We start from the raw sequence: 22,220 nt of genomic DNA on the forward strand, positions 1-22,220 counted from the left end.
GGGAATAAGCTGGGAGGTGATTTTATGTCTGTATGTGGCATTGCTAAGATTGATATGGAAATATTGCAGCTAGTTCTGGTGTCCACATTTTAAAAAAGGGATGTTAAAATTGGAGAGGGTGCAGACAAGATCCATAAAAATATCTGAGGGCAGGAAAAATGCCTTACAGTGAGCTCTATCTGTTTAGCATATCTATAAATAGATCAAGAAGTGACTTGATTATGGTGTATAAGTACCCTCACAGGAAGACACCACTAGGCACTTAACGGCTCTCTACTGTAGAAGACACAGGCATAACAAGAATAAATATCTGGAAGCTGAAGCCAGACAAATTCAAGTTAGAAATAAGGCACACAATTTTATCAGTGTGGGTAATTAATTACCGGAACAAAATACCATGGGAAACAATAGATTCTCCATCTCATGAAGTCTTAAAATCAGGATTGGATTTCTCTCTGGAAGATATACTTTAATCTAACACAAATTATTTATCTTAATACAGAATAACTGGATTAAATTCCATGGCCTGTGTTATACAGGAGATCAGACTAGATGGTTTAATAGTGCCTTCTGGTCTTTAGAAACAAATAATTATGAACCTACCATCAGCAATGTTATTCCCATTTAGGTACTTCTACACTGCTCAGGTTCTCTTAACTTTCTCAGACAAAACCAAACAGATTGAGTTTATTTAGTCTTTCACGGTAAGGCAGGTTTTCTAGATGCTGACTCATTCTTGTGGCTCTTTTCTGAACCCTTCTGATTTGTCAACATCCTTTCTGAAGTCCCAAAACAGTCTCACTGATGCTATATATACTGGTAATAACACCTCCTTATTTCTACTCAATATTCCCCATTTTATACAAACAACGATTTCATTTGCTCTTTTAGTCGCCCCATTGCACTGGGAGCTCACATTAGTTGGTGACTTCTATTAGTATGTCATTTGCAAACTTTACAAGTAATGATTTTACATCTTCTTCCAGATCATTAATAAAAGTATTGAATAGCATTGGGCCAAGAATGATTCTTGTGAGAGCATACCAGAAACACACCCTGTGGATGATGATTCCCCATTTACAATTACTTTTGCAGATCTAACAGTTAGTTAATGGATTTAAAAATCTAGCTACGTATCATATCAATTACATATAATGCTAATTTTAAGTGCCATAAGGTATTAAAACAATGCTTTACATAAGTCTAAGTATATTACGTCAGTTACCTTTGTCAACCAAACTTGTAATGTCATCAAAAACAGTATCAAGTCTGACCAGACCTATTTTCCAGAAAACCATGCAAATTGGAATGAATTATACTACCAGCCTTTAATTCTTTACTTATTGCACCCCCCACCAGCCTTTCCATGCTTTTGCCCAGGACAGATGTTAAGCAAATTGGCCTATCCAGAGCATCCCTTTTAACCCCTTTTTAAATATTGGTTCATTAGCCTTTTTCTCTGGCACTTCCTCAATACTGTACTTCAAGATTGCTTAAACACTCAGTGAATTAAATATTCAGTTCACTTAATGGCTCATAGAACTGCTTAGCCAATTCTTTAAAAACCTCTGAGGGTATGCTATCCATTCCTGCAGATTAAAAGATGTTTAACTTTGGAAGTTGTTTAATATCCTTCCTAGTTACCATTGGAATAGGAAGTATTTAATTTTCCATTGTAAGACACAAATACAACACCCAGTTTCTTCCCAAGTATAGAATATAGCTATTGAATACTTCTGCCTTTTCTGCATCATTCCTGATAATTTTAACATACATATCTAGTAATGGACCTATACCAATGCTAAGCTTTATTTTGTTTCCATTTTGTATCAATTTGCTGAAGATCATGCCTGCTAACTTACAGTCACTGCTATCAACTTTTTCATTGTTTTATTGTTTTTTAGCAGCACTAAGTTTACATCTAATTTTACCTGCTGACTTAGTGAACATAGTGTGGGATGGATATGTATTACATACTACAAACTTACCCTAAAATCTCACTATAATTTTTTTTTTAAATTGACTCAGTTTTGAACAGAAGTGAAAAAATTATGGATTTGCTCTTTTCAAGAACTCTGGCCTGAAAATAGGTCTGAAAAGAGACCTGAACTCCTATTTTCCTGTTGGAAAGAGCTGGTTTTGGATTAGGCAGGCAGATGATAGTTCATAATGCTGGTTAACAGGATAATGCTTAACTTTGCCACCTCTCAGTGGCTTAAACAGAGGCACTCACCATCTGACTTCAGTTACAAAAAAGTGAGAGGAGGGAATATACCAGAAAGAAGAAAAACTGACTTACTATTTCTTACGAGGCAGTTTAGATCCTGTGGAGAAAACAAGAAAGTTATTGAGAGAATAGAAGTTGTTTTCTCATTTATTCATCCTGATCTTGTGACAGAGGGGCACAGAGAAGAGCAACAAGTATGGCCTGGAAAAACTGACTTACCAGGAAATGGTAGCATATAGCTTGGCTAAATTACAGCTCAGGGGTAGGCATGATAAGTATCTACAAGTACTTGAACAGAGCATTTAGGGTGACATTATTGCTAGGAGTAATGGACAAAATTAAAAAGAAAATGTAGGTTGAATATCAGGAAAAGCTGCCTGAAATGAAGTCCAGTTAGATTGTAGAATAGTCTTGCAAGAAAGGTGGTGAAAGTCCCATAGCTCGAATCAGATAGGTCTGTCTTTGCCATGATGGCTACAAATTACTACCATCCAGCACTGGTCATGCTGGCAGTCACCTACAACTTCTCAGATCATTTTGACCTACACTGTGAACTCTCGGGGGCAGAGCCTGTCACTGTGGTATTTGTTCGTATAGTGCCTAGTACAATGAAGCCCTCTTCTGTATTTGAGGTCCTTAAGTGCTAGAACAGAATCGAACAGAAATAAATATGGTCACTTTACAAACTGGATTGGACAAATCACTGGAGAGAAACTGTAGAGAACAATCCTGCATTGCCTCAAGGGAGATGGACTGCATGAACTAATCGTTGTTTTCCACCTTTAATTTCTATGATGCTCTTCAGAACCAAGGCACAGAAAGTGGTTTAGCATCTTTAATAAGTACCAGTCCTCTAAAAGGAGAGTCTGTTTTTATCCTGTTGAGAACCACTTTTAAAGCTGAACTACAAAGAGGGAAAAAAATGAGTTACTGCCTTTTTATACTTTATGAAGAATCAAGATGGCCTGAAAAGAAATAAAAAGGCAGAGGGAATGTGATTCTACTTCTTTTTCCACGTCTGGTCTACCTTGGAAAACTATGGTCTTGTCTTCACTAGGAAACTGGTGCATTCTTAACCTGAGTGTTAGCAAACATGAGGTAAAAATCCTAGCGAAGACAAAGCCATTTGTAGTTTCCACATGATTTATAGACGCCTGCACAATTTCTGGCTTCACTATAAAAAAAAGCGTGCTTTAACAGAAAGAACTTCAAAAAAATCCTTCAGCAAACCATGGAAAACCAGATTTGACATTACAGATGTTTTTAAGGTAACAAAATAAAAATTAAAAGCCTCTTCCAGGCCCTTGTTACATACACCACAAAGCAGGGGTGGGGAAACCTTTTGGCCCAAGGGCCACATCTGGGTGGGGAAATTGTATGCAGGGCCATGAATGTAGGGCTGGGGCAGGAGATCGGGGTGCAGGAGGGAGTGTGGTGTGTGGGAGGGGATGCGGTGTGCAGGAAGGGGCTCAGGGCAAGGGCTTGGGGTGGAGGAGGGGATTGGGGGCTCAGGGCAGGGGTGCGGGAGGGGTACAGGGGCCAAGCTCCAGCCTGGTGCAGCTTACCTCGAGTGGCTCTAGGGTGGCAGTGGCATGCAGCGCGACTAAGGCAGGGTGCTCTGGCCACGCGCTGCTCCCAGAAGCGGCCAGCATGTCCAGCTGTGGCTCCTAGCGGTGGGGTGGGGCAGGCGGCTCCGCCGCATGCTGCCCTCACCTGTGGGTACCACCATCCTCCCTCAGGGGCCGCAGGAATGCAGTACCGGCCGCTTCCAGGAGTGGCACGGGGCCAGGGCAGGCAGGGAGTCTGTCTTAGCCCCACTGCCTTAGCCCCACAGGGCTGGCAAACCCGCGGGCCAGATTGAAAGCCTTGATGGTCCATATCTGGCCCCCGGGCCGTAGTTTGCCCTCCCCTGCCATAAAGTATAAAAGGGTACAAATCTAATTTTAACAATAGTACTTTTGCAGGTAAACATATCTGCATGTCTCGTAAGTAATGTCCACAGAAGTACTTGAGGAACAGGTACTCAATTCACTACAAAATTCAGGTCACATCAAAGGTCATCATGTCAGAGAACTTATTACAAATCTGGAAAATACTGTTCCAATGGCATGCAGCAGGCCGTTCAAGTTGTACCAATCCAAGAGGAGGTAAGGTCTGACTAATCTGGCCATTCTAAATTTGTGAGTTATACAGAGATTTATGTAAGAATTTACCTGAGAACTAAAATAAACCTGGTGAAGAATGTTTTCATTTACAAGGGACATTGTCATGTAGCTTATGTTCAACATTTAGGTTTTGAAAAACAAAGAGTTTCACTAGAACTGGCAGTGCCTATACTCACTCCTATCCTCCAAACACAGAATTAGGGTTAAGGTAGGAAAACACTCTCTCAAATTCAGAGAGAAGCAGAGCCTCCAGCTATTACTCAATAGGAGAGAAGAAACACCAAACCCCACAAAACCAGCAGCTCATCAGTGGGAATGACCATTGCGCCCACCTCACCTGGACCCCTTACTTCTAGTCCCCAAGTAACTTATTGGGTTGGAAACCAGACTTCCAGCCTCATTACTAGATTCTAGCACTGAGGCCCCTGATTCTGCAAGCACTTAAGCATGTGCCAAAGTCCCACTGAAATCAGTGTTTCACCTTCAGCTTTACTGAACTGGGGCCTAAGCACTGGCACCACTAGAAACTCTGATTAACTGTGCCCTCCAGTGGGGAGAAGGACCATCATGATCAGAGCAATACTGAGATTACACTTAGCTTCAAGTTTAATATTAATGGAAAAAATACTTGGCAGGCCAGGCCTCTGTCTTTAAAGCTCTTAACACACTAAAATTAGTCGGTCAGTCAACTAAAGTTGATATTTTGAACCATGGCACTCAAACTAATTTAAGAGTGCCTTTGCATCAATTAAGTTAAATTGATGCAACTTCTATGTTTAGACAATTCCTAAATTGGATTTTTACATTCTATCAGAGTTAATAAAGTGTCTGTAAACACAAGTGGGGACATTTTCTCACCACTTTTATATCTTCAAATGAGAACAGTTTGCTTGGATTGAAACATTCCCATGTAGCATCTGCAACCCAAACTCTGTTGTACTTTGCCAGTGAATGAGAAGTAGAAAGTGATTAGATATTGGGTAAACCAACGTGAAGTCAGCGAATCTATTTTTACTGTTCAAATGGAGAGAAATACAATTAAAGGAACATAATAAATGTTGAAAAATTTAATTATCACAATAGCGTAAGTGTTAGTAACAGAATTAAAGGACACATAAGGGTACGTTATTTACTGAAAATGTCCCTTTAATCAATAAATTTAAAGAAAGTAATGGGCCCCAGATTATGAAAATTTGATTTAAAAAAACCAAAACACATTCAAGATACAAAAGGACAAGTCTGACAAACAATTACTTTCCTTTAGATAAAACCAATCACCTAAATTAAATCATTCCATATTTGGACAATTTTAGATTCCCAGTAAATTGTACTTCATTATAAAGTCTTTGCATAAACGGTGATAAGTTATTTACACAAAAGGCAAAGCCATCTGCTTTCATCTGTTGGTTTTTCTTATCAGCAGATAAGTCAGGGGTGCCTGGAAGCACAGCTGTTCCAACATTTCTTGGTTTGGCACCCACTGGGAAACATTTGACAACTGCAGGCCCAATGAGAGTATAGTCACACAAGAAGCGGGTTCTTGGGTGGAGAATTTGGAAGCAGCAGCCAGGAGTTCTGCCTTCGCAGAGAAGCAATGGTTACTCACCCTGTGCAGAAACTGTGGTTCTTTGAGATGTGTCCCCCTATGTGCGCTCCACTCTAGGTGCACTTGCACCCCCTATACCTTCAATTGGAGATTTCTCATAGCACAGGCCAAACGGGCACTGCATGTGTGTTACTCAGCCTCACGGCATTGTTATATAGCACTGCGTGGGCTAACCATCCTCAGTTCCTTCTCTACTGCAAAGCCTGCCCCATGACAGGGAACTCTGAAGCAGAGGGGAAGGAGGGCAGGCAGTGGAACAGTTATAGGGACACACATCTCAAAGAATCACAGTTACTGCACAGGGTGAACAACCATTTATTCTTCTTCAAGTAGCATCTCCATGGGTGCTCTACTCTAGGTGACTACTGAGCAGTCCCCCTTTAAGGAGGAGTGAGCTTCAGTCCAGTGCAGAAGTGCAGCTGAGCCAAACACAGTATCAGAAGCAGAGTTACAAATTACTGCACAGAAGCCCAAGTTGTGGCTTTACATATTTCAATGATAGGAACTTTTCTTAAGAAAGACTGTGGAGATGGAAATGGATCTCAGCGTGAGCTCGTATGTCAGTGGGTGCTTCGAGATTATGAGACTAGTAGCAGCTACGAATACAGTCAGTTCTCCACCTAGAGAGCCTCTGTTTAGAGATTTTTAGCTCCTTTTGTTCTGTCGGTGATCAAGACAATCTGAAAGTCTGCTTGAAATGTTTAGTCCTATCAAGGTAGAAGGTCAAGGCTTCCCTGACATCAAGTCTGTGGAACAACACCTCCCCCTTATCCCAGTGAGGTTCAGAGTGGAAGATGGGGAGGTGAATAGGGTGATTAATATGGCAAAAACTTGAGGTACAGTCATGTGACCTTGTCTCTGAAAAATATTGTGAACGGGGGGTATGCCATAAAAGCCCCTATTTCCCCCCCATACTCATCAAGCTGATGTGATAGCACCCAGAAATGTCGTTTTCATCAATTAATGGAGGAGTGCACAGGCAGCCTCAGGTTCAAACAGTGGTCTTGTAAATCATTTAAGAACCAAACTGATGTCCCAAACTGAAGTAGGGCATTTAACTGGCAGAAAAAGGTTGCAGAGGCCTTTGAGAAACCTCATTGTCATTGGGCAGGTAGAGTACCCCTCTACTGGAAAATGGAAGGCCCTGATGGCTGCCAGATGAACTCTAGTGGAGCTCAGCAATAGCCCTCAGCTCTTTAGTTCTAGAATGCAGGCCAGTATGTCTGGCAGCAAAGAAGTTGCTGGTTCAATGTGTTTGACATCATACAAGCATGCAAATCTTGTCCATTTTTGTAAGTGCAGTGTGCAGACTCTTTTCTGCTGTGTAGTAACGTTCTTTTTACTTGCTGTGAACAGGCCATTTCCATGCCTGAGAACCATTGACAAGCCATGCTTTAAGGTGAAGGATTCTGAGGTGGGGTGAAGGATCTTCCCACTCTCCTGGGAAAGGTGACGAGGAGTGGCATGGAGAGTGATCAGTGAGAACATGGCCAGCTGTATCAGGTAAGGAAACCATGTTTGTCTGGGCCATGTCAGAACAATAACACTGGCCCAGTCCTTTCTTAATTTGAGTAGAACTTTGGATATCAGAGGAGTTGCGGGGGGAACTCCTACAGAAGACCCATTGACAACTGGAGGTAAAAGGCATCCCCCAGGGATCAGTGACCGGCCGGGCTCTAGAGCAAAACTGGGTGCGTTTCCTGTATATCATCTTGATCAAAAGGTCTATCTGAAAAGTGCCCCATTGTCAAAATATGTGGTGAAGTATGGTGGAATCTATCTCCCACTTGCGGTCTTGAGAGAAGTGTCTGCTGAGCATGTCTATGGTCATGTTCTGAACTCTGAGAAGGTAAACTGTAGTGATGACAATCTGATGGCGCATACTCCAATTTCAAACTTTATAGCCTCAGCATGTGGGGAGTGGGGGGAATCTTGCTCTCCCATGCTGGTTTATATGAAATATGCATAATATGTTGTATGATCTTTATGTGTTTGCCTCTGATTAGTGGCAGAAACTGGATACAGGTGTATCTGAATGATTTGAGTTCCAGGAAGTTGATGTGCAGAATGGTTTCCTGGGGCATCCACCTGCTCTGAGCTGTATGGGTAGGGCCCTACCGAATTCTTAGTCCATTTTTGTAAATTTCATGGTCATAGCATTTTAAAAAAACTTGAATTTCATGGTTTCAGATATTTAAACCTTAAATTTCATGGTGTTGTAACAAACATGAATATGTATTTTTAAAACAGCAAAATATAAATATGTAAAGTCCTTAAGACTCAGTGTTTCTCAAACTGGGGGTCCAGACCAAAAAGAGTTTACAAAGCTATTGTAGCGGGGAGGTAGGGGTGGGTTTGGTGGTAGAGTCTCAGTATTGCCACTCTTACTTCTGCACTGCCTTCAGAGCTGGGCAGCCAGAGAGTGGCGACTGCTGGCCTGCACCCATCTCTGAAGACTTCCCCACCAGCAGCAGCGCAGAGGTAAGGGTAGCATATATAAGAGGTATAGTGGCAACAGTATTGCTACCCTTACCTCTGCGCTGCTGCTGGCGATAGCTCTGCCGTTAGAGCTGGGTGCCTGGCAAGCAGCCACTGCTCTCCAGCCGCCCAGCTCTGAAGCACAGGGTAAAAGTACACAAAAGACCAGATTTCACAGGGGGAGCCCAAATTTCACTGTGTGAGACGCTTTTTCATGGCCATGAATTTAGTAGGGCCCTATGTATCAGTGTCTAGATGCATGCGCTCCCAATCCCAACAGGGAAGCAACTGTTATTATGACAACCACTGAGGAAGGGTGAGTGAATGGGACTCCAGCACACACATTATGGGGTCTTTCCACCAATGAGACATTCCTTTACAGAAGAGGGCATGGAAAGCAGTGTGTTTAAATTGTGTCTGATCATCCTGAACCAACCTGGAAGGCATTGCATGAGCAGTTGGCGTGGTCTAGAACGCAAGTGCCAGCCCCCATATGCCCCCGTAGCTAAAGACAGTTCCTGATCAGGGTTTGAAGGCTGATCTGAATTGTATTAACTAAGTTGGATACAGACATAAATCTGTGCATTGGGAGGAAGACTTGCTACTAATGCATCAAGATAAGCCCTTTTGAATTCCAGCTTTTGAACAGGGGTCAAGGTGGACTTCTGAATGTTCAACTGCAGGCCTAGTTTGAGGAAGAGTTTTATGGGCTCGTACATTGCCTATAAAGTTACTTCCAAGGAGAGTCCTTTTAGAAGCCAATCATCTAGGCAAGGGAACACCAAAATTCCATTCCTGTGTAAGTGTGCTGCTACTACTGACATCTACTACTACTGAAAAGATCCTTGGGTGGATGATAGGCCAAAAGGGAGCACTCTGTACTGAGAATGGTCCTGGCATACTGTAAAGCATAGGAATTGTTTGTGGGATGGGTGGATCGCAATGTGGATAGACGTGTCCTGAAGGTCAAGGGCCAAGAACCAATCCCCTTGGTCCAGTGATGAGATTATCGCTGCAAGTGTCACATTCTGAATTTTTGTGCCTTCACAAGGGTGTTGAGTAGTCTTAAATCTAGGATGGCTCTCAAACCGCCGCTCTTTTGTTTGGAACCAGGAAATACCTGGAATAAAGCCCCTTCCCTCTGTGGGAACTGCTGCTATAGCATGCAGGTGCAGAAGAGTCTATTTTCTGCAACAGCAGGTTCTCGTAGAAGGTGTCCCTGAAGAGGGATGGGGAAGGAGGTTTGGGGGGATGGAAGCGAATTGAAGTAGATGAGTACCCTTGGAAATGATCTCCAAAATCCACTTGTCCATGGGCAATGAGCTCCCAAGCCTACCAGAAGTGGTAAAGGCAGTTGTGAAAGGGAGCAAAGGCAGGTAAAACATTGCAGCTGGTAAGAAAGAGGATGACAGCTCAGGACCTTGATCATCCCATCAAAAATTGATGCTTCGAGGTGGAAGGTTGTGAAGTTTGAAGGCCAGGAGTTGAGTAGTTTCCTCTGGAACCTCTGCCTCTTGTGGTGAGGTTCTGCCTCATCTGTGAGCTTAGGAACTGGGCAGAATAGGATCTCTGTACTACCTGAGACCTGCGAAATTGTCTCTTCCGGGCAGGTATGTAGATCCCCAGAGATTGTAAAGTGGCTCCGAAATCTTTTAATGTATGCAGAGATTCATCCATGTTGTCAGTGAATAACTTAGTGCGGTCAAAAGGAACGTGGTCTATTGTATTCTGGACCTCCTTAGGGAATCCTGAGCACTGAAGCCAGGATGTACTCCTCATAACTACTGCCACAGAAATTGAATGAGCAACAGAAATGTTGAGAGAAGTCTGCAGAGATGTCCTGGCAAGGAGCTGGTTTTTGGCAAGAATTGTCTGGAACCACTCTCTGTGTTCTGTTGACAGATGTTCAATAAAGGAGATCAGCTTGGTATAATTTGTGTGGTTGAACTTCGCCATTAAGGCCTGGTAGTTGGTGATTACAAACTGTAAAGTAGCTGAAGAATAATACTTATGATTTTTACTATAGGGCATAGATTTAGTGTGGTGCTGCCTTCCACATTCATTAACAGCCTAAACCATCACAGAGTTAGGAGATGGGTGAGAAAATAAAAATTCTGACTCCTTAGTGGGAACATGATATTTTTTGTCTGCCCTTATGCACATGGGAGGAATTGAGGCCAGAGTATGCAAGATGAATTTTGCAGGATCCAGCAGTGCCTTGTTGACTAACCGAGCAATGCAGGAAGTGGAGGATGTATGCAGGACGTCGAGCAGCAGATGCTGTTCTTCAGTTTCCCCAAGGAGGATCTGTAAAGAATCCATGACCCTCTTGATGAGATGGTGAAACTGCTTAAAACAGTCAGCCAGGGATGGTAATGATGGCATGACAGCTTCATCCGGGGATGAAGAGGAAATGTTTGCAGTTGGAGAAACCTCCTCGTCAGCCCTGTCCTCCTGTTCCTCAGAGGTCTCTTCCTGAGGCTCCGGTCTCCTAGAAAGGGAGGGCGAGGAGGGTTGTTTATCTCTATGAAGGGCAGAGATTGAGGCCCTACAGAATTGATGGCAATAAGCTGCCCAGGGGTCCCAGAATGGCCAAGGGAGTGGCACATATTGCACGGGTGGCGGAGTCCATGAGTGCTTGTCCCAGTGGGATGGTAGTTGTGGATGTCTGTCACAAGTAAGCTCAGGCAACTCAGGACCTCAGGAAAAGAACCTTCACAGGGTTCATAGTGGAGAGCCTTGCCCACATATTTGGGAGGCTGAGGCAAAAATCTTCATCAGAATCCTCCTCCTCAAAGTCATTCAGTAATGGGGGGGCAACAGAAGAAGCTTGAGGTACCACTATTAGTACCAGAGGGGTGTCCGGAGAACTGGAAGTTCTCAGTACTGAGAAGACATTGGAGCTGAGCGATAGTGAATCAGGTGTCTCTGATATCGTGAGGTCTCAGGGAAGCCAGAATTCTTGCGGTACCAAGAGCGCTGTCCAGGGCTTGAGCTGAAGTAATGGTAGTGAAGGAGTTGATGGTACCACAAGTTTTGAATGCTCTGGAAGGAACCTGGACAGAGCCTGAATGGTCTTTTCCGGTACTGTGGTAGAGCTCTTCTTGCCACCCTGGTGTCCTGGAGCCTGATATTTTAGGGTCTCTTTGCTTAGTTGTGCTCTTGGTATCTGAGGAACCAGCAGTCTGAGGGTACCATGTCAGAGACCACTGGAATCTGGGGCAGCTGACAACTTCAAGATAGATCCTCTACCTGGAAACTCAGGGCAAGGTCTTTGGAAGACTTATGAAAAGAATCTTGGGTCTTCCTCTTAGATGCCCTTCAGGAGTGTGGCTCAGATACAGAAGAGGCAGGCGACTTACTTGGAGACTGGCATATGCAGGAGGGGAGGCTCCTGGCCTGGGTCAAAGGCTGGATGCAGCAAGCTCTCCATCATAAGGAGTTGAAGTTTTATCTCCTTGTTCTTTCTGGCTCTAGATTTTAATGCCAGACAGAAGTTGCTCTTTTGGGAAATATGAGATTTCCTAAGGCAACAGAGGCCATGAGAGTGTCTATCACTGGGATTGCCTCCTGGGACAACAGGCAATGCTTGAATCCAGGAGAATCAGACATACCTTTGAAAGGGGCAAAACCTCCCCAGGGTGGGGGGAAATCTATCTAAAAGCTATATGTGTGGAATTCTTTTTTTGGTTTTAAAAAAAACTAACACAACTAACTATTACTAAGTACTAACTACTATAATACACCCACTACAAAAGCTAAGAGAACATAGTTGAGGAAAAACAATGTGGACAACTAGCTAAGGCTGTCTCTCAAGCTGGGGAAGTTGAAAAGGAACTGAGGATGGTTAGCCCATGCAGTACTATATAGCAACGGTATGGGCCATGAGGCTGAGTCAAACGCATGCATGGGCCAAATGAACATTGCTGTGAGAAATCTCACATCAAAGGCGCAGGGGGCGCAAACGCAACTAGAGTGGAACACTCATAGGGACACTACTCAAAGAAGCAGCTGACTCAACATGGTAAGGAGATGCCAGTAGAGGCAGGAGGAGGAAGTGTTGCAACTAAGTGTCTCAATCTACATTACCACTCTAAAAACTGAACAACACAGTGCCGATTTAATCAGAGTCTCCTCCCCCTCCTCCCCCAAAACCAAATGTTCTAGGCCAGTGTTTCTCAACCAAGGGTATACGTACCACTGAGGGCATGCAGAGGCCTTCTGGGGGTATGTAAACTCATCTAAATATTTGCCTAGGTTTACAACTGGCTACATAAAAAGCACTAGCAAAGTCAGTACAAACTAAAATTTCATACAGACAATGACTTGGTTAGAACGGCTCTATATACTATACACTGAAATGTAAGTATAATATTTATATTTCAGTTGATTTATTTTATAATTATATGGTAAAAATGATAAAGTAAGCAATTTTTCCAGTAACAGCATGCTGTGACACTTTTGTATGTTTGTCTGATTTTGTAAACAAGTAGTTTTTAAGTGAGGTGAAACTTGGGATATGTAAGACAAATCAGACTCCTGAAAGGGGTACAGTAATCTGGAAAGGCTGAGAGCCACTGTTCTAGGCAAAGCCATTTGGAGAGATTCTCCACTGACATGTGTTCAGTGTTCCCACTGAAATTAAGATATTTGAGATTAACTCCGGTCCTGAGCACTCAGTAAGATTTCTGTTGGGCTTTCTGTCTTGCTGGACCCCTTCATTACATCTGGAATGTTTTTTTTTTTTTTAATAGCAACCACATCTGTAGATTAAATGATCATCTATAGATACTCACAAGCCTCTGTAGTCCCCAGATAAAGTGGGTAATCCATGCAATAATAGACAGTCTACTTATAATGCCAGGGTATACTGACTAGATCATGAACCAGACTGAAATCCTACAAGCAGAAGCAGCAGTAGATAGGCCTCCTACTTAATCAAGGTCCCCATTCCACCCTCCTCCAGACTCTGAACTGACTTGTTTCCCAACTTCTTCCTACCCCATACTGGCCTCTCCAACTATTGGGCAAAAAGCCTTGTTCACACATATCTGGGCTCATTTAAAAATTAGAAGTTGTGTCTAGTCGGGCAAAAATTCAGGTTATTTACTAGTCAGGCTGAGATGCCTTCAGTACCTAAGCATCCTAAGGTCGTGTAAGGTATTTGCCTCCTTAAAGAAAAGTTTATGTGCCACAGAGTCCGAGAATTACTTCCTGACTATAAGACAAGAGAGGAAAACACAGTACAAAACTGAATCATAAACCCAGGCAGGGAAATAAGAATTGGGGAGAAGATTTCTGGAAAGCTGGTTCCACAACTATACTGCCAAGGAAACTATAGCATATCTGTATCAGGCCTCCAGGAAAATACCAATGATTCTCTTCTCCTTTACTGCTCTCTAGACTAGACTTGACCAACTTAGATAGCTAAACATCTAACTACTCCTTGCTAGACCCCAATAATTGCCATAGACTACAGATCTGTATGACAAAAAAAGTGACACAACATCATGTCTCTCACATAATCACTAGCTACTACAGGTTCACTCCCGCTCCTAGCTACATACAACCCCCTCCCAACACCGTAGAGGAAAAAGCATAATTCTCAGCAAAGAAAGGGTTAAAATTTTAGCAAACAGGAATGCTCTGATCCCATTGCTTGGTCATTTAAACAAATAGCTACACATCACAGAACCAAGATGACTTTTTATATGATGTTGCTCATTACTGGTTTTTGGAAAACCTTGAACAGAGTACTACATTAACATACATATTTGAATAACTATAGTATCTCCTTCACCCTCCCATCCCAGGATATATATCAAAGAGGGTACTGCCTCAATTCTCCAAAGTAGACAGAGCAACTAATTTCAATTCCAAGTGCAACAGCAGATTTTAAATCTAATGACATTTTGCATTGTAACTTCTATCTAAGCTCTCAGAATATAAAATCTTCAGGGGAAAGGACCATCTTTTTGTTGTGTGAACATGATGCTAAAACAACAAGCCTCCGCTATGGGCCTCACAGATGTACTGCAATACAAATACATTGTAAACACTGCAACAACTACCACCCCTCTAATACTGCATTTAAAAATCTAGAAAATAGAGGGACAGTGTTTAAGGCTCCCCATCATGTGTAAAATAAGCAGGGTTTGGACGGGAGGTTACCACCTTGAGGTGAAGGAGAACTGAAATTATATCCATTGGGCCAGTTGCTAACCTAGGTGCACAGAACTATCGCTGGTTTTCCAATCTGTTAAGAGGATTCCATTAATATTATCAGATGGTTTACACATTCTGCAGATTGGCATACATAAGTACGTTACAATTGCCTATCAACTAGAGCAGGGGTCTCAAACTCAATTTACCTTAGGGCCAGTGCCAGTCCCCAAATCCTCCCAGCGGGCCAATAATGTCACTGAAGATGGTGTTCAGAAAAGGAAACGTTTATATTGTATTTTTTATTTTGAATTTCTTAGAAATAATAAAACTGTCATACAACTTTATACAATTCTTCGCCTGCCAGACACCTGGCAATGCTTCAGTTCTGTCAGTTTGTTGATGTTTGGCCTCAGTGACGGAGCAGTTGAAACCTTCAGGATTGCAGCAAGGTGGGCATCAGATAGTTGTGTTCAGTATTTTGACTTGTTTATATTCTTTGTGGAAAAAAGTGATGCTGCCTCCATGGCTGACTCTGCCTGGCAACTAGTGATGGTATCTCTGTCCCTATACCCCAGCCAATGGGAGCTGCAGGGGGCGGCGCCCGCCACAGACGTTGCCAGCAGCATGGCTGCATGCGGCTCTCCTCCGCGGGCCACAGTGGGGAGGTTCTTGGGCCGCAGATGGCCCGCGGGCCTGGACTTTGAGACCCCTGAACTAGAGAAGAATTCTGCTGTATGACGTGCTCCAAGTCATGCTGATACCATGTGAAATTTTCATTTTACTTTTAACAATCTACATTTTCGGCACTCTTCCAAGCTGTTTGCAAAGTATGGATAAAGCTATTAGCTTATTGGGGGTCACAATATTGTGTGTAAGATCATGATATGCGGTGAAGAACAGCCTGAAAGGTTGAAAAATTGACTAATCTGGGTAATGCAGCATTCTGGCATTCTTCAAATTATACAAAAGTTATCAATTAGACTAATTCCAACTGTTGGGATCTATTTAGATCAATGCTGGTGCTCTTAAAGGAAGACTGTTATCTGGAACTGAAGAAAAATGCACATGTAAGGGCTCTGTGTAGTAGGGTGCAATACACAGGAGTGCTGGTAAGAGATTTGGCTTTATTCGTCAGTGCCAGACACTAGACACGGAACAGGTTTGCAAAGCTTAATGCCCTTCTCGCATTAGAGTGGTCAGTATCCACTGACTCCAGTAGCTACTATTACACTCTGGAGTTTGACAATTTTACTTAACCAAGAGGGTGTTCATGGAAGACAAACTACTTCGGTCATCAAGCATGACTCCTAACTTTTGTTCTGATCTACTTTCTGGATCCTCATTTCCAATGCAGCTATCCTGAAATATTTTAACCTTCAGTCAGAGCAGGAATTACAATTCAATCAGAAGACTACAACCAGCTGAAGCGGAGGAGGCAATAACTAAAGCAAACCTGACAGGCTACATCAGAATTTGACCTCCTAGAATTTCTTGCATAACAAAAGGGGACTATAATCAAATAAGCATACACAAGTACTGCTGTTTAGTTACAGAACTTCTCCTCTAAATGGCCTACTTACAGTTTGCATACAAAAAGTCAGCTAAAAACCTAATGACATAAACAATGTGGGCATACTGAATAAGTCACACAACCACATATATGATAACAAGCAGTGATAAGTCATCACTCTTGAATTATGTCACCTCTAATTTGTGCAAATAGTTTTTACCACACTGTATGTTCTCCCTCCCCCCGCCAACTTCTACTATTTCACAAACCATAGTATTGAGTATGTTTCAAACCATCTAAGGCTCTATCCAGAATCAGAAGCTGCAGCTCATTTGTCCTGCCAGGAGCACATGATACTAGCACACCAGATCCACACCGGCTACTTGCTAGGTACTAGGTAGAACACACGGTGTTGGTTTTGACTTAGAGAGTCCTAAATCACCTGGCAACTACTTAGCTGAAATACCACCTCCCTTCACAAGCCACATTGTCACAGTTGTGGTCAGCAGGAGTACCTGAGGGCCGGCTCTAGGCACCAGCTAAGCAATCTGGTGCGCGGGGCGGTGCTGCTAAAGAGGCGGCACTCCTGCTGTTCTGGGGGCAGCAGCCCCGGCGGCAATTCGGCGTTAGCTCCTCTCCGTTGTTTCCCGCGGTGGCAATTCGGTGGCGACTCTTCCGGCTCGGGTCTCACTGTTGGTGGCAGCTCCCCCTGATGTACCTGTTCTCTCTGCCAGCGGCGTATTCGTCAGGTTTTTTGTTTTTTTTGCTGCTTGGGGCAGCAAAAAACGTAGAGCCGGATCTGCCTAAGCTGGATCCCTACTTGTGTAAGAGAGACAGGTGGCTGGTGGGATGTTCTCTGGGAGAACCATTCATCTATAGGTGAGAGGTTTTTCGCAGGAGTGGGTGGGTGAGATTCTGTGGTCTGCGTTGTGAAGGAGGTTGGAGTAGATGATCATAATGGTCCCTTCTGACCTTAGTATCTATGAATCTTAACAAGACAGAGTACCACTTATTTCCATAAAGCTAAAAATATGCAAGAGTTTCCATAGTAACAGACTGATGGAAGGTAGGGGTTAAGATGAGGAAATAATAAAGGGAACAGTTTAGCATAAAAGCAGAAGACAGCTCACCACTTTAATGCCACACAGTAATGTTTGTAGGCATCATTACAGAGATAAGTTTAAGAAGGGATTTAAAAGATAAGGCAGAAACCTTATCAATTTTGATGGGAAATTTTTCACATGCATAAAAAAGGCAACGTGGAAGACAACATGGAGGTGCCTGAAGCTACATCCAAGCAAATAATGGATTTTTAGGTTCACTGGCAATTTTGAAAAGTTAAAAACTGTTCCATGTTGACTTTCACTTTTTTTTAATAAGTAATTAAATAGTCATTTGAGCAGGGACTTGCACTTGGGTCTCCCAAATGCTAGGTCAGTTCCCCAACCAGTAGGCTAGTGTCATTCCCACTCTCCTTCTCTGGCCCAATGACCATCCATTGTTGTTTATAGTGACAATTCAGTTATTCATGATGACAATGGATAGCCATTGGGCCAAAATGATAATAAGAATAACTACAACATGGTAGTTAGGGCACTCACCTGGGAAGTGGGAGACGCAAGTTTAAGTCCCTGTGGAATGTCTTCAAGAGGAGAGATTGAGAAAGCCCACACCAGATTATCCCAAAGCCCAGTGGCCAGGACACGCTCCTATAATGGAAGAGACCCAAGTTCAAATCCCTACTCTACATTATGCAGGGGGGGGGGGGGGATCGAATCGAGGTCTCCCACATCCCAGGTGAGTGCCTAACTACTGGACAAAAACTATTTATCCAGAAATTTTGCCAAGCTCTATTTGAGGCTAGCTTCAGTGGCAGAATGAAGATGTGGGTTAGTGGCTTTATAAATTAATGTTTATATCTGATTATTTATTAACCATATTTCCTTTCTGTATTTTTTATTCTTGTTGTTGATGCTTTAAAAAAAAAATCACAGTGCTGGGAAACATGGGAATGGGAAACGTCACAAATCTGGAAAATTGGATACTGGTCCATCAGCACTGAGTCATAATAGTTCAGTCATACAATTAATAGGAGGTCAACATTTCCCAGCAGGATTCTGTGGGAACCCAAAGGCACCTGCATTAGGCTGGGAAGGGCTCCCTGCTGTCCCTTAAAAGATGGCTGCAGCCAGATAGGAAGAGTTCCAAGCTTGCAGAGTTTACCTCTCATCTGAGCATGAGTACGTATAATGTTTTTGGTGAGCTGCCTCTCAAGTGCCTGGCTGCTGCAGCCCGACCTACTTATGATCTACTGCCACTTCCTTTTTCTGATCCCTTATCTTGCAAGAACAGATTAGTTAGGCGCTGTGTACACTATACAAATAACAATTCCTAAACAAATGTGTGTTTAGAACTGGTAAAAACAAAAGTCAATTTTCCGCAGGAAATTTTGAATTTTAATTGACAAAAACAAAATTTAATTTTTCTGCTTTCTAAAGCTGTTCAGTAAAAATGTTCTATTTTTTGAAAGCCCAAAACTTAAAAACGTAACTGAAAAATTCCAGTTTTTAGTTTGTTTGTTAAAAAAAAAATGTAAAATTTTGATCCATTTTGGTTAAAAAGACATTTTTTGATGAAAAGCATGTTGAGAATATTTTGACTAGCTGTAGTTGTGGATACTGTTTGTTCTGGCTAGCAGCAATAATCTACAGCCAAAAAAAAAGTTAGCAGAAAAGGGAAAAAAGGGAACACATACTGTGGCCCAGATAAAAATACATTTTCTCTAGTTCCTCTCTGCAGAGACTCCGTCTCCTATCCATCAGCATCACTTTCATGAAGTGTAAAAGTTTCTATGAGTGTTCCTTCTGTGAGGTCTTTCGTGGGTCCTTGTCCTTTTTCCAAGTTAAAACTGCTGATCTGAACTCAAACAGAGATCCAGGTTCTCAGCACATTCTGTATGTCTTTCCAACAATTTATTAAAATTGGCAGGGGCTATGAAACATTGTATCCCACCGGGCTTCAAAAAACAGGCCTTTTTATAAAACAGTTACAGAAGCAATGACAAAGGTGTTGGTCAAGAGCTGCAATCCAATTGGTTGAAGAGGCTTTTATCCTATGTGATTATGTTTAAATGAGCACATTTGGAGGATAGAACCTTGCCTCCAACCAGATTATACCACATTCAGACATCTCTTACTAAAAGGTTCTTGGTTTGCCACTGCAAAACGGGAGTACCAGTGATGAATCAGTCCCACAAAATTGAAATCTAAATGTATTTTTAAGAAATTACTCCTCATTTCCCTCTCCATCTCATGGAAACAGTTCAGCATTACTTTTGTGATCATCACAGGTATCTGTTGATATGGCACTTCATTCTCTGCCCCTTCTCCTGAATCGGAGCAACCAGATCAGGGCTTTCAAGAACATAAATTACTGCCGCTTGTCCCAACCTGCTCAAATTATCATCATTAGCAGAATTTTGATTAGGATTACAAAAGGGAAGTGCGTATCACCAACCTTGCTTAGCAACAGTTTCCTTTTTAAAAACCCACTACAGCGGCTGCTGCTGACTGGGAAGGGTGTTGATGGTATGCTCTCTGAAGTCAGGCTCAGACTAATGCTGCCCAGGGAAAAGGGAGATTTGGAGGCTTTTCAAATGCAAAAGTTTAAAATAGACAACTTTTGTGTATTTATATCTACAATTTTACAGATATACCTAAAAGAGCACTTTTGTTATTTACTACTATTACTCCTCTTACATGTTTTAAAATATTATTAGATTTTCTTGGACAGATTATAAAACTTATATAAATTTATGGAACATTAAAGTTAGAAGAAAATTCAAAATCTAGTAAAGTAACAACATATGCACCTACTCCATAAATGCACATCCAGTGTATGTAGAGACATTTGACTGCATTTAGCCAATGCACATCTCATCATATTACTGCTCATTTACACTAAATTGCTATGTGGCTTAGTATGCATAAAAGACAACCAGAATCCAAGCAACTAATTGAAAGGTGTCCAGGGATTAGTATAAATTATTTTGCAGTGTTATTCTCAACAAACTGTACAAATAGGCTAACGGAGTTCTGATCTGTGTGGTTACATCAGACAACCAATCAGGCAATGTCCTTTTTCTTGGACAGATTTCATTGCATAGCGTATATTAAGCCTTTAGAAGTTGACTGTTCGCTTGGGATATTTTTAATAAGAGCAGTTAAAAGTTATAGAACCTATTGAGCCCGTACAGGGAAAGTGATTCAGCTGTTATTGAATGTTCACAGGAATTAGGGAGGGAGACAGCAGTTTGCAGCTGGGACAAGGAGAGGGAAGAGGAAGGAGCCAGGTTGAGAAGAACAGAAGAGTAATAGAGACGAAGGCTGGGTCTCTTGAAAAGAAGGACAGAAGGGACTGGGAATTGACACATTTGCGTGCTCAGCACTTCAGTATTCTAAGGGTTAAATCAATCTGCATAAAGAAAGAGAATAATCTCCTGGCCACTTCATCTTGAGTAGGGAACTGCACTACTGAGTCTACTGGGGAAAGGTGTGCACTGGGGGAGTACGTGTTTTCAAAGGTTTCAGAAAATATCTTCCACTGTAAAGGTTCTTTTAGTTAACCCTAGACTAATGGTTTCCAAATTGTATTGATTCACATTCCTACCTTAAGAACATAAGAATGGCTATACTGGGTCAGACCAAAGGTCCATCTAGCTCAGTAGTCTATCTTCCAACAGTAGCCAGTACCAAATGCTTCAGAGGAAATGAACAGAACAGAGCAATTATTGAGTGATCCATTCTCTATCATCCACGTCCAGCTTCTGGCAGTTAATAGGCTTAGGGACACCCACAGCATGTGGTTGTGTCCAACCATCCTGGCTAATAGCCACTGATGGACCTATCATCCATGAATTTATCTATTCTTTTTTTAACCCAGTTACACTTTTGGCCTTCACAACATCCCTCCTCGTATGGCAGCTGTTCCATACCCCTAATCATTTTTGTTGCCCTTCTCTGTACTTTTTGAAATTTTAATTTTTTTTTAATGCTGATTCTCATCTCAACCCCGGCTTCTGTACTTGGACTCTGTCTCTGCATCCTAGCTTCAGTCTGGGACTCTGACTGTGGCTTTTGACCCCTGGTTTTGGTACTGGAGCTCTGATTTCAGCTTTGACCCCGGCTTTGGAAATTGAACTCTGGCTCCGTTCCTGCCCCGTGGGATCAATACGTGGACCCTGACCGCAGTCCCGAATTCAGGCTACTGCCCTTAGTCTCTGACCCTCATTCTGACCCCTGGACTCTGGCATCGACCCTGACCACCAGGCCTGACTGCCCAAGCCCTGGTAGTGACCCAGAGAGAAAGGGGACCCTAGACCCATGTTTGCAAAAATCCAAGAATGTATGCATTTGAAATTCTTACAACTATTCCAGCAGAAGAGCCACCTAATTTTCACCTCAGATTTCCAGCCTTGCTCTGCTCTGCAGAAGTAACAGAGTAAAAGTTTCAGAGTAGCAGCTGCGTTAATCTGTATTCACAAAAAGAAAAGGAGTACTTGTGGCACCTTAGAGACTAACCAATTTATTTGAGCATAAGCTTTCGTGAGCTACAGCTCACTTCATCGGATGCATTCAGACAAGTTACCCAACCGGAGTAACTTGTCCAGCACATCCCCACATCCTGCCAGGAACTCCACGCAGCTTGGCAAATCTTAGCGCCAGCCAGGGCCCCTCACTCGTTTCAAACATGCCAGTGACACGCTTAATTCCAAACACTGGTCACCTGACCAGGCAAGTTCTGCAATATTTATATTTTAGCTTAACATTAAGATAAGTTGTTTTGTCAAGTGTAGATCACATCAATCACAGTCAGCTTCCAAAGCTACAGAAACACCCAAATACAAGCAATATTGTGTGACAAGTAGTGCATTTCCAGGCGATCCCATTATATCTTGGCAATGGGACTTTAACCACCATGGAAATACATAATCTGGATCGTGGTATGGCTGTTATATATAGAAAACAGAAAAATACACTGAAGACCATTTACAATAGGGAATATGAAAAG

At 42.5% G+C, this 22,220-nt stretch overlaps 1 protein-coding gene across 1 annotated transcript in view; it reads right to left on the reverse strand.

Annotated features, from left to right (window-relative positions):
* IL17RA (interleukin 17 receptor A) overlaps positions 1-22,220 on the reverse strand; it is a 44,489-nt gene that overhangs the window by 20,345 nt on the left and 1,924 nt on the right. The window contains exons 2-3 of the mRNA XM_075122362.1: positions 17,753-17,860; positions 2,300-2,324 (exon numbers count right to left, since the gene is read on the reverse strand). Of these exons, the coding sequence (XP_074978463.1) occupies positions 2,300-2,324; positions 17,753-17,860 (133 nt within the window). The remainder of the gene's footprint in view (positions 1-2,299; positions 2,325-17,752; positions 17,861-22,220) is intronic.

This window comes from Caretta caretta, chromosome 1 (genome assembly GCF_965140235.1).
Source record: "Caretta caretta isolate rCarCar2 chromosome 1, rCarCar1.hap1, whole genome shotgun sequence".
Classification (NCBI taxonomy): Eukaryota; Metazoa; Chordata; order Testudines; family Cheloniidae; genus Caretta; species Caretta caretta.